Source organism: Rhamphochromis sp. 'chilingali' (assembly GCF_963969265.1).
Source record: "Rhamphochromis sp. 'chilingali' genome assembly, chromosome: 12".
In the NCBI taxonomy this organism is placed as follows: Eukaryota; Metazoa; Chordata; class Actinopteri; order Cichliformes; family Cichlidae; genus Rhamphochromis; species Rhamphochromis sp. 'chilingali'.
In genome coordinates this window covers 16,389,667-16,402,557 of record NC_137939.1, presented here as the reverse complement: position 1 = coordinate 16,402,557, position 12,891 = coordinate 16,389,667, and the positions used below count along the sequence as shown (strand labels likewise).

The 12,891-nt window shown below is 42.2% G+C and overlaps 1 protein-coding gene across 2 annotated transcripts; it reads right to left on the bottom strand.

Moving 5' to 3' along the window:
- Positions 1-2,158: 2,158 nt before the first annotated feature.
- nsfl1c (NSFL1 (p97) cofactor (p47)) lies at positions 2,159-9,936 on the bottom strand. Of its 2 annotated transcripts, none has more exons than XM_080898997.1 (9): positions 9,781-9,936; positions 9,008-9,108; positions 8,809-8,886; positions 6,203-6,368; positions 5,981-6,076; positions 4,889-4,998; positions 4,636-4,773; positions 3,606-3,776; positions 2,159-3,171 (listed from the first exon to the last, which is right to left on the bottom strand). In XM_080898997.1, exons 1-9 carry the CDS (start codon positions 9,880-9,882, stop codon positions 3,009-3,011), a joined length of 1,125 nt encoding a protein of 374 aa, XP_080755123.1. In that variant the 5' UTR covers positions 9,883-9,936; the 3' UTR covers positions 2,159-3,008. The 2 variants fall into 2 exon arrangements, with proteins under 2 accessions (XP_080755123.1, XP_080755124.1); XM_080898998.1 differs by having other exon boundaries at positions 8,809-8,883.
- Between the last annotated feature and the right edge of the window lie 2,955 nt (positions 9,937-12,891).

Genomic DNA, 12,891 nt, shown 5'->3' with positions numbered 1-12,891 from the left:
CTCTCTCTCACTCACTCACTCACTCACTCTCTCTCTCTCACACACACACACACACACACACACACACACACACACACACACACACACACACACACACACACACACACACACACTAGCGTCAATGGCTCACATCAACACTTCCGCAAAACCCAATCTAAATCACTGGAACGGACCCCTGGCGGCCACAGGCCACCCGTTTTCATATTTAGATGAATGTTATTAGAATAAATAAAATCAGTTTTAAAAGTGAATAATATATTGTTCAGATATTATCTTGTGATTTAAAAAAAATCAAGATTAAAAAAGTTTGCAAATAACAGAAAAACAGGCCTTCAAAAAGGAAAAACCGATCACAGCGCACTGGGTTTACTCTGGGCACCAGCAAGTGCTCCTTAAATGCAAAAGCACAACGTAGCAAGAAATTAAAAAAGTTACGTGCCATTCATTTCTGACTGAAAGAAGAATCAGAACTGACCTGCTTCTTAGGTTTTTTCATTCTCCATGGTTCATTTTTTTCAACCTTATGTCTAAATTTTATCTTGCCATGTTTATTATATTATTATTAAAATATTATTTTATTGTTGCTATTGTTCTTGTACTATTTTACGGTGACCTTGAGGGTCTTAAAGGCACCTATAAATAAAATGTATTATTATTATTATTATCGTTAAACTGTAGCGCAGTAGTTGAGACTGTTATGCTAAAGTCACTATAAAATATTTGCATGCCAACCGAGTCCACGTGGATGTGTGTGTGTGGCCTCTGAGATCTTAATTCATCTTAATTCAGAATACAGTAAGCTTAAACTGTATGTGAGAACAGGAAAGGAAATATTTAAAGTGGAAGCTTTTTTTATTCATGAGAATGATTTTAGGTTTCTTAGATCTAAACACTATACAGTGAGTCACGTAAGACAAACAATAAAACACTATTAGAACAAAGGGGGCCCATCAGATCTGATCAATAGTCAGATATTACACAAAGCTTGACACTTCCATAAATCCATCTACCATGTGTTGCAGATTGCTCAGACCTCCCTCTTCCCACACAACACTCTCCAAAGGGGCACTAAGAGGCTAGGAACGAAGCCAGCCAAGAGACACAACTGACAATCTCATGTCCAGCTGGGATCGTCTCCCTCCCTTTTGGCATGCCCAAATCCAAGGAGGACCCCTAGATTAGAAACCACATCATCTGCCTTCCTCTCAATTCTTACATTTTAAAATTTTCAACCTCACAGCAGAAATAATCAGAAACCAAGACTCTACAGATATTTTCTTAAGAAGTGCTATACAGTGGGTAAATATTTTTAGAATGCCTTTGTTTTGTTAAGGAAGGTAGCCACTTTGAATAGCCGGCAGCTGTGTGCCAAGCTTTACCTCTGCTAATTACAGTTGGACAAACAATAAAACCTGCTGCCAGATGCAGAGAATCTGTTTGCTTCAGTTTTGGTGAGTTCAGTCTTAGTATTTGATAAGTCTGCTACTTAGTAGTTGCTAGCAGATGTGTGTTTAATGTTGCATTCATGCAGTTCATTGATGCACCTTATTAACCAAACATGCTAGCATGCAATAACTTAGGCTTCCAGCCTCTTGTCCAAATATGGTCACTCCTGAAAACAAACCAAATATTCTGACAGCCAAAACATCCAGAAGGGCGACGTACCTGTGACAACATCCTTCTTTTAGATACAGTCTGTGTGCCAGACTGACAATGGAAATGGCGGTATTTGGCAATAAGGTGTATACACACCTTTGCTGGGTCCATGTGTAATTTCTTTTGGGAAGTCTGACAAATGGAGGGATTTACACATTAGAAAACCAACATGAAATGTGGTTACGTCACTGATAAACTCACTGATGTCCCCCAGGTGAAATGCTAACATTATCTAGCATATTATAATTCATGTTTTCTCACTTTATAAAAGCAGCAGATATCCCACTAACAATAACAAAAACACAAGACCATCATTTCTTTATACATCAACCATAAAATGGATTTATTTCACCAGAGGTCCAAACATATTTTTGTGTTGCCCCAGGATGCATAGAAGATGTCAGTGTATCTTAAGAATTCAACTTCCGCTAACACAAACCAGTGTTTACAATCTAAATGTTCTTTTGCTCGACCATTGGTTTAATAATAAAGCCATGTGTAATTGGTGTTCATATATCAAAATGCCTCTGTCTAACTGGGACAATCTTACAATCGGCGTGAAAAAAAAAAAAAAAAAAGAGAAGGAAGTGATAAAAGGAGTTGATTTAAAAAAAATTATTCCATCTTCATTTAAACAAATGGACAGGTGTGATTGTGGAGATGCGTAAAGAAGAGTAAGGCTACTGGTACAGGTTTGTTTGGAGAGAGAAAAATCCTTGATGTTTTGTTACATCATCACCCATTTCTCTCCAACATGAATGTGTGGAGAGAAATGGAAACTTGTACAAAGCCACGTCATCATGCGATAATAAACTGGCTTTGGTTATGTGATTCTGGTCTGTGCTGTTGAGACAGAATCAAAGTGAGAATCTGTCACGGTGTGGATCTGCCAAAGCACCGGCTACTGACAGCTGATGGGCTGAGTTAAGGTCTATAGAAAAAGAAAAGATGGGTTAATGGAAAACAAACAAATCTTTAGTGAACACCTTTATAACTAAACTGTCGTTCAGACTGCATCTTCAGGCTCCGACAGGCTCTTACATGAACTCTGTTCCAGTCTGGAAGATTTTTAGTTTCGTCCCCGTTACCGTCTTTCACAGACAGGGAGAGGGGGGAGAATTTGGGGGGACAGGGCTGTGAAGCAGAGTGTTAAGTTTCACTTTAGAAAAACAAAACTGAGAAATTAGAAGTCCATACATAAGTCTGTTTTCTCTCCACCCTCGATAGGGCAGCAGGTTTCAAAGAGCTGCTTAGCCACACCACAGGGAGAGGGAGGAGTGGAAGAGGGGGGAGGGCAGCTGGAGGAGGGGGACAGGGAGAGGGTTCATGGGGCTGATCTTCCTCTCTCATCCTCACTTTAGCCGCTGGACGATTACAGCATTGAGGAGGTTGGCTTGCTGCAGCGTCTGGCTCTCATCCATCAGCTCCTTGTTGGGAAAGGTGGTCATCAGGACGAACTCTCTGGCAGCCATGGCGGGCCGGGCCGCCACCACAAAGTGCCGCAGGTCAGACACCCTGAGAGACACAAGAACACGGCAGGACAGGAAAGAAGGGTTATATGACAGGATGAAATCTGACAATGTTAGCTTCTACTCTTTGATACAGGACTGATTTCACCTTCTTCGATTATTTAGGCTGGTAGCACTGACCAAGCTAAATGTTGTCTACAGACTCGTGTACCACAGTTTGTGTATCTGTTTCTTTCTCTCTTCTTTAAGAACATGGTTTGTATTGGTGTAAAATCACAGTGTGTTGGGTTTATGAGACAGGGATTCACTGATTTACAACCCCCCAAACCTTGTGTCCCTAATAAGACACTTGAAACAACACAATGTCTCTGCCTTAACAATCACAAGGACTGGTTGCATAACTGGGACCAAATATCTACAGATCTTGTCCTCTTCATATCCACGTCCAGCAGAAACACATGCAACTTAAATTTTTTTTACCTGTGGGTATGGTTGAACTTTTGGACCAGCCTGCCACCATCGGCAAGTCTGATCTGAATGTTAGTGACGGGCTGGGAGGGGTCGAGGGTCACTGAGGCACTGGCTTGGGCCTCGTTGGCAGCTTGGTCCTGCTGGGAGGTGGGCGGAGCTGAAATCAACTCTGGTGTGGCGCTGGAGAGAAAAGGGCAAAAAAAAACCAAACATGACCAAAGTGAACAGAAGTTATGAATGCAAAACATACACAACGTATACTTTAAATACATGAATGTCCACATCTGAAGAATAAAGTAGCTACTGATTTGGTTTGCAGTTATTTTCCAAACATTTGTCTGAAACACTTTAGTTTGGGTTTTGCTTTTCCATTTGCTGCTTGCTGATCGATTTTACTGAGGTTGTATTCAATCAAACATTTAACTATTCAAATTACATGCTCCTGCAGTCCTGTGGACAGCAGACGATTTTATGGCCTGAGGAAAAGGTTTTTAGCTTGAGATTGTATTATTTTCAGATAATCACCGGCCTATAAACCACAACAATGTTCTGGAAACTGATAAAAGTATTAAATATCCCCATCCACAAATAAATAAAGAAAATCAAATAGTGAGAATTTCGATATATATTACAGACTTCTTCCAGGAAATAACTTTGGATGAGAAGATTTTCCAAGCTTCGACAGTCGTGGGTTATTTAATTTTGCTGTGGTACGTTCAAGATTAATGATACAGATAAGACATCGTATCCAGAATGATTCCATACAAATGTCAGGATTGAACCATTGCTTTGGAATTGTCTTCTTTGTACTTACCGTCAACATGCATGACTTATGCAGGTTATTAGTAACCTTGGAGTTTCTATGACCCATAGAAACCAGTAATTCATCCAGATGATTCATGATAACTTGAAAAACGAGGCAGACTGGTTCACTGGCCTTTATATGAATGAAGCTTGCACTGAGCTCAGTCAGTGCTTTTTTAAAAACCATACAATAGACACAATACAGCTACAATGTTAAATCAAACGTCATCCTCACCTCCCCAGCTTCTGTCCTTCACCGTCAAAGGCTTTGAAGGCCATCCTGGGCTTGGTAAAGTCCTCATCTCTGTGGTCCTCCATGTCTAGGTTGACTTGGCCCCCTCGAGACCGCTGTCTCAGCTCAAGAGGAATCTCCCTGTGGGATGAGGATGAACGGGTGAGTGTGGAACTAACATTCATCAGGACATAAGACGAGCCGAAAAGCAAATTACTGAAATTGCAAACAAATAATAGATTTCAGCTAATCTCACCCTCTTCTGATCGCTTCAAGGAAGTTGGCATTTCCAGGATCATCGTAGCTTCTGAGTTCACCGTTATCCAGACTGAAACCGGTCTTCCACAGCTTAAGCACCACATGTACCTAACACACACACACACACACACACACACACACACAGTTTGAGACTGACAGACAGATTGGTGAGGCACTGAATGAGACGCTGTACCCACCCGTTGCTCTGAAGAGACCCGAGCTGTCCACTCACAATTCAACCTACGTTCCTAGCCTTAACTAGTCACAAAGTCACAGATACAAGCATCAGAAATTATTTTTCTTTAAAGGCTGGTTGGGTGGAGCAGAGGTGCAGCTCCTCCACAAAGAAAAGGGAGCCAGCTGAGATGGTTTGGGCCTCTGACTAGGATGCTTCCTAAAGGCCTCCTAGGTTAGGTGTATGATTTGCATTATCAATGCAGTTAAATATAGTTATTCTAACAAATCTAGTGATGATTTCTTAGAATAACGCTCTAAAATCAGCTCCTTTTATTTCGTACTGTTGGTGCTGCTGAAACATGCATTTATATACTTTCAGGCAAACTGTGCTCTGCAGAGTGCATTCAGGCTTGATACATAATTGCAGCATATTTGCCACAGAGTGCCTGTAATAGTGCAACATCCCTGCAGGATTTGTCTGGTCTTAGTGGCTAAAGAGACCTCTACTCTGCCTACATATTCTCTCAGATTTATGGGCTACTTTTAGAGCCAATATACTTTTTGAAATACTCTCAGAACAACAACTTAAGTGCATCATGCCTTTCAGCACTGGTATGCTTTGTGAGATGGCCGTGAGTGCAGTTTATATAACAAAGCAACAAAACAAACATCTCGGTGTTATGTGACTCTACTCATCAGGACACTCTTTAGGATTTGATTAATGATTAGTTGGATTCCTGGAACAGGATTGATCACCCTTCATCTGTTACTGTCTTGTTTTATTGCTATAAACGTAAGAGCCCCAGGCTTTGATTGACTGAAGTCTACCTTGGAGCAGATTCAGAAACACAGGACAGGAAACAATGCAAGGACTGAATTACCCACAAAAAGAAAGAAAATAATCTACACTCACATCCTGCTGCCTGTTGGAAGCTTGCCTCTCACCAGCCACATAAGTTGACTCCTCCTCAGGGGCTGCTCCTAGCCTGTAACCTCCGCCAACAAACGCCTAGAACAAAAAGTACAATCAGAACAGAGTAACTGATTTACAGACACAAAAGAAATCTGCTAACAGGAGCAACATAGAAGAGAAGGAGCCTGTCATGGACAGCTGTTCACAGCAGCTATACTTCACCTTAGCTTTGCTGGGCTCCCCCAGTCCTCTCCCGCTGCGGTCCAAAGGCACAGCTCCGTGTTCCTTCGCCCCCTTGAATAGATCCTCTACCACTTCATTGGAGCTCTTTTTCTTAGGAGGTCCCACAATCTGTTGCCCACTGCGCTCTGATCCTCCTGCAAAAAACCTGAGAGGGTGGGAATAGAGCTAGTTAGAAGTCTTTTATAAACAGAACAACAGCCACTCTGGGGAAAGAGAGAGAATAGTGTTCTACAGGGTCGCATGTCACAGTGTGAGAGTGAGGATAATAAAGCCATAATTGCAAAATAAAGGTTGAAAAACAACAGTGTTTCTGTGCAAAAACTAAAGTCCTTGTCCTTTGTGCCCAATAAAGACTGTTTACAGTGAGTCTCTTGTCTTGCTGATGGACAACTGGCCGCAGTAATCCTTGTTCTGTGCTGCAACCTTTATAAGCTTGGCACAGCACAGGATCTGGTCGGAGTGGTCCTCCAGCTCACAGTTGGTGTCTAGAGCAAAGGTACTGACCACAAGTAAAATAATTGCAGATGGTTCTGTTCTCTTGGAGGTATGACAAATAAACTAAGTCTATTGGTGTATGGATAGTATGTGTGTTTACGTGTGATTTTTAGGAGTAAGCTTATTTGGGTAGACTAAAAAACACATTTAGTGATTTATCTTTACTTTTTCATCCACCTGAGAACACAAGGCAACTGACTGATTATTCAACAGTCTCCTGGCTTTTATTTTGAAAGTCAACTTGCTGCTAACCAGCTAGCTCTGGTCTTTCCTGTCTATCCTTTTCCTTACAAACAGGCTAGTCAGGTAACTCCTACATCTTGGACTATAAAGTGTACATGGTTTTATTTAATAATTTGTAGGAGGATCACCACAGGAAAGACAAGTTCAGAATCTTTCAGACAGATCTCAACTGTGTGTAGAAAACTGAATAAAGCCTTCATGGTGGATCTACAGGGGGAAAAAATCAATTCTGAAACCAACTGAGAAGAAGGGAGAAAAGTGCTTAGATCTAGAAACAATGAATGGACTACAGACCATTCAGCACAGTAACTGTATGAGTGAGAAAAGCAACCATATGTTAGAACTTATTCAAGGGTGTTGGACTGGCTTCATGTGACAACCTGATAGAGTGGAAAGTTGTAATCAAAGCTAAAGGTACAAACATTTAACAATCGCAAATTTAAAGCACTTTTCTCAATGTGTCTTTTCATAGCTTTAAAGTTTTGATACATAATGAAGAAAATAGGCAAAAGAAAATGGAACATCTCTACTGAGTAGTCCTTTGCAGCGTATCAGCTGTTTGGACAACAAAGAAATAAGATGAGCATACAGTTGCACTGGAGACGGGTGTCTGGGTAGCCAACTATGTGCACATTGTTCTAGTAGTCAGGCAGCAAGACAAACAATGTAACCAGACTTGAAAACTGCACAATCTACAGTGCTGCATTATATAATTCTTATGCATGTTAAAGTGTGTCGCCTGGATGGAAACAAACTTAAAAATGATAGACATGAAACGAAACTGACAACAGGTGTGCTGTGGAGGCAACAACAAGACAACAACAAAGAGGGAAAGCTTTTGCAGACCAATGCTCTCTTCTTATCCCTCCTAACTGTTTTTATTTTCTAAAGCTGGTGTCATAGTAGCATGTGACTGTACTGACAGCTCCTTAAGGTTGCACAGGTAGTCCTGTAGACTGACTTGTCAAGAAGTTCTCAAGAAATACGGCACCATTTCTACAACAGGTACTGTCTCATGCTACCATAGAAGATAATACTACTAACAAAAGGAAAACTACAGAAAACAATTAACATCAGAGGTAAAGAGAGAGCAGCTGCTGTAAAACCATTCCCTGGTCTTGTTGTTGTCTGTATACTGCACCTGTTGTGAATGTCGTTTGCACCAAAGTCAGTAAAATGGATTCACAATGGTTTACACTTCCTAACTGGATCAACTGATATCCCTGAAGTTGAACTGACTTTGATTAATACAGCAATGTGTGAATGTCCCTTCACTCATTTTGAGCTGTGTACATATTGAAATAAAGACACTCCCCCCTCCTCCAAACTATCCCAGAAGCCACTGTGCACTGAGAAACAGAACCAGAAGAAATGTTAATTATAAATGACATCATTACTGACTCTGGAATAAAATGCTGTGTTCTTTAGCTCTGTTTGCTTGGATGAAATGAAAAATGACTATGAAGGTTATCAGTACCCCCACACGGTCCCCTTAACAACTAGTCCACTGCACTGATCCAGCAGCAGAATCTGTTGACACAGCAGGAAAGCGACCAGCTCCCAGAGAATGAGGTGTTACCAAAAATAGTTTGGTGCATTCTGGAACCACGCCAGCTAGGTGTGACTTTGTACCATCCATCCACAGCTCAAACAGACAGCAACATCTGTCACACCCATTCTGAAAGGCCTCCGGCACAAAAAGGTATTCACCTCCTTTGCTCGTAATTATCTATTTGAGTATTATACTGAGACACACTGAAGCTTTTCTGTAACTCAGCCTAAGAGAGCGGTGGTCTTATTTCCACACACTCACTGAAGATAAACAGACAAGAGGGAAGCACACTTACCTTTGGCCTTCCTCTTCATCACTCTCATCCTCTGCTTCATGCATTAGATCTCTGAAGGAGGTCACTCTGGGCTGACTACTGGACGATACAATTGTATAAATACATGTACAAGTGTCCTGTACTTAAACAAAAACGTCCCTCTTATAATTGTGCCATTACATTGTGATTAAAGCACTGACAGGCTGGATGGAGACTATACCTGGGGCCTGCGGATCGGGACACCGAGGAGCCTCCCTCAGGCTGGGGAAGTGTCACTATGTCATCATCGGCTCCGTCTTCAAAGAAGCTGGCAAGTGCAAGCTGAGGATGCAAAACGAGCATGCAAATGTGACAGCACGAAGCAGACAGTAAGATAATATCTGACGAGCTCCAGATGCTACAGTACACCGCTCCGGTAACACGTCAGTCAAGAGCTCACGTCAAACATTCTCGAGGATTAAGCGATTTAGCCACAGTTTCACTGACTTATTTTGTCTTTGTACACTGACGACGCTGGTACAGTGAAGAAACTGCCCATGTCTGTGTTATCTTACAGTATCAGACCACGCAAATACCCCACACACACACACACGTTATTCTCCCATGGAGCAGCCCATACGACCCGGGAAGGTGGCTACTAATAATAACCATTTTATTTAGCGTTGCATGCTAACGCTAGCTAGCATGAGTCAATAGGTTTACGGCAGACCAGCTTAGACAACACTTAATGGACAATCTTCTTTATGATAACACAGCAGTAGTTACCGCACGCGTGACGCTATCAGCTGACTAACAGCACGCGTGAATTGTTGCTGATGATAAGAAGCAGTCCGGCCATTGTCAAAGGGTGACTTGCACAAATTACCGGCAAAACCCGGCTAACGTTAGCCGTCGAGCTACTGGTCTGGCACCTGCCCGGTAACCTGAGTTTCCTTCATAGGGTCTTTCATACAGTCCACCGCAGCTCCATGGAAGATCACAGAAAAGCCGTACCTGCAGATTCCAGCCGGCAGACTCCAGGAAAAAACGGGCCCTCTCCTCATCCACATCAGTAACAGCGACGAACTCCCTCACTGACTCCTCTTGGTTCGCCATTTTGATTCGCTCCTTCAATAACTCGTCCGCCTCCACCTGAAGAAACTAGCAACAGATGATGGTTCCTATCCTGTTACAAACCAGACAGGAAGCAATTGTTAAACACATCACAGTCAAAAAAGAAAAAAGTGGTTTCAAACTGTATTTTATTATTTTTTCAACGAGTATCGACAGCTCTCATAATTTTGAACACAGTGTATTTTTTATTACAATTTTCTGCGTTGTTAACATGATTTTAACCACTTGGTGGCGACATACCCACAGGTTAAACTGAGCAGTAACTCATTAGCGTTACACTATATATATATATAAAGAAGTCTATAAATTTAACTGTGTTGGATTATACATTTGCATTTGGTTCAGTTCCAACTGGGGACACAAATCCCTTTTGGAGTTACATCAGAAAGAGTATCTGGTGTAAAGGCTGCCTGCTGGGCTGACCCCTTGTGACAAGCGAGTTGCTGGGAGAGAGAAAGAGAAAAGATCACCTCTTATTTTAAACAGACTATAACAACTTTCTAGCTTTTCTTCAGGCCCTGTCAGGGTTTTCATCTCATTTTGTCTCGTTAATCTGATTCCATTCCAACAAACTCTGACACATCAATGTGGGAACTTTTAAGCCCCTATCTCTAGTTTATATTTTTATGCAAGTGCTCCGTGAAACAAATGCTGACTGAAATGTCAAACACCCTCACCTCTGGCAGAACTGCTCCAGGAAACATGTTCCTCTGATTCCAGTATGATAAGCAGATGGTGAGAATATTCCCATGGGTGATAGGCTACCTTTGTATTCCAATAAAGTGTCTGATCGCAGGCTGGTCAGATGGCACAAAGCAATCCACATTCAGACAGATTTGGACCGTCTTAATTTTTTTCTGGGGTGGGGGGGTGGGGGGGGGGGGGGGGGGGGACATGGGTTGGTGGGGTTATTTGTGCCATGTGCTCTTCGTTGTTTGATCTTCAAGGCTAATTAATCTGTAGTGAAGTGAGAAAACCCTGCTGTCACATTGGTGAAGCACAACACCCACCATCCCCCAACAGACGCAGACAAAAGATGGAGATAAATAAAGGAAAAATACAGTGAGGAAGTTTAAGAGGCTGTGATCATATAGTTCCCCCTTTGGATGTTTTTAGCTTCAGGCTCTGCGTAACGAGGCAACAGCACCCAGATTCAAAGCAAGAGAGGGAATGATATCAGGAAGAGAGTGAAGTGTAAACCTGCAGACCAATGGAAGAAAAACAAGAAAAATCACATGCACATGATGTATAAAGTGAAAAAGGAACAAAACTAGAAGTAGTTGTTATCATGTCCTAAAGCCTGTCACACACCAACACACACTAGAGTCAGCTTCAACCCATGTCACGGCTTGACATCAGTGAATCTTGCCTCAGGAAATCCTGAAGGCGTGAGTGTTGATTTATGTGTGTGTTTATGGTCCCATGAGATTGGAGGCTGATGTTGTCGAAGTGTAATGTTACAGTGAGCCTACAGTTGCAAAATGTTAGAAGTAGACGGCAGACTTTAGATGTCAGCTGAAGTTAACTGGAATGTCACTGGAAGCGTCTGATGAACTGACGGACAGAAAACGTGACCTCCTCCCCTCCTGTGAATAGTAAATACATAGTGAAATGTAAATAGTGTTTTCACCTTTAAGGTTCAGTGGGACTGGCACCACACTGATATACAAGAAAATTAAGGGTTTTAACGTGTTTCTAATGTTGTAAGAGATTACTTTTAAGACATGGTATTTGCCTAACCAAGTAGTTTTGGTGGTTAAACAGACAGAACTAAAATCTCCTGGACAAGATTTCAATGTGTTTGTGTGTGTCATTCCCCGTTAGTGCAGATGGTTTTAGGCTTTTATAGTGGAAAGATTATTTTAGCAACACTTGAGATTGTTAAGATAGTTAAGATAGATAATAAGAACACACAACAAATATTACAAATATGTGTCATACACCAAAATAGTAGTGGACTCTAGAGCAGTGCAGACAAATTAAAAGTTTGAGAGATTTATTAAATAATGACAAAGAAATACTGGAGGAGATGTCAGCTACGAGACTTCCTGGGGACCGTTTGGCTTATGAGGACTGGAACCACTGAGAGAGAGGAAGAGGCAGGTTGGCTCAGGTTAACCTACAGACAAGACTTCCACAGCATTGTCCCAGAGGGTTTTACTTAATTCAATTCTATTTTATTTGTACAGCGCCAAATCACAACAACAGTCGCCTCAAGGCGCTTTATATTGTAAGGTAGACCCTACAATAATACATACAGAGAAAAACTCAACAATCATATGACGCCCTATGAGCAAGCACTTTGGCGACAGTGGGAAGGAAAAACTCCCTTTTAACAGCAAGAAACCTCCGCAGAACCAGGCTCGGGGAGGGGCGGGGCCATCTGCCGCGACCGGTTGGGGAGAGAGAAGGAAGACAGGATAAAAGACATGCTGTGGAAGAGAGACAGAGATTAATAACAAGTATGGCTGATCTGGGGAGGATACTTGGAAGGGAAGCACTGATCTGTTTTGTGCCAGGGCAGACAGGTGAGTAGATGCGGTAATTCTCTGACGGATTCCAAAGAGAATGGACCAGCTAGATGAGAACAGGTAAGTTGGGCCACACAAGGAACACTGGGAGACAAGGAAATTGAGACTTTAGTTTGAAGGTTTGTGAAAAAACAAGAAAGTCACAGAGGAGCCTGATGACCACTCTAAGGAGGCAGACAATCAGATACTGGATGCTGGAGCTGGACCTTAAGTGCTGAAAATAAGACTGACAAACAACAGTGTGGCGGCTGAAAAACGGGACTCCATCCTCAGGCACATCTTCTTCTTCCTCCTAGCGTTTTTCCCGCTCGGTTGCAGGGTCCGCTTTTCTGCAAAGTCGTCTCCACTTGGGTCGGTCAAGGGCGTCGCTCAGATCGGCTTCGATCTTCTTCACGTCGTCCTTGATTCGGTCCATCCATCTCCGCTTTGGTCTGCCTCTAGGTCGACGTCCTTGGGGGCT

Bases quoted from the DNA above. Each gene is read 5' to 3' on its own strand.
- nsfl1c (XM_080898997.1), bottom strand. From the start codon at position 9,882: ATGGCGAACCAAGAGGAGTCAGTGAGGGAGTTCGTCGCTGTTACTGAT. The intron at 9,109-9,780 runs GTACGGCTTTTC...TTGCATCCTCAG, and splicing joins CTGCCGGCTGGAATCTGCAG to CTTGCACTTGCCAGCTTCTT. The intron at 8,887-9,007 runs GTATAGTCTCCA...TGTATCGTCCAG, and splicing joins TCCCGATCCGCAGGCCCCAG to TAGTCAGCCCAGAGTGACCT.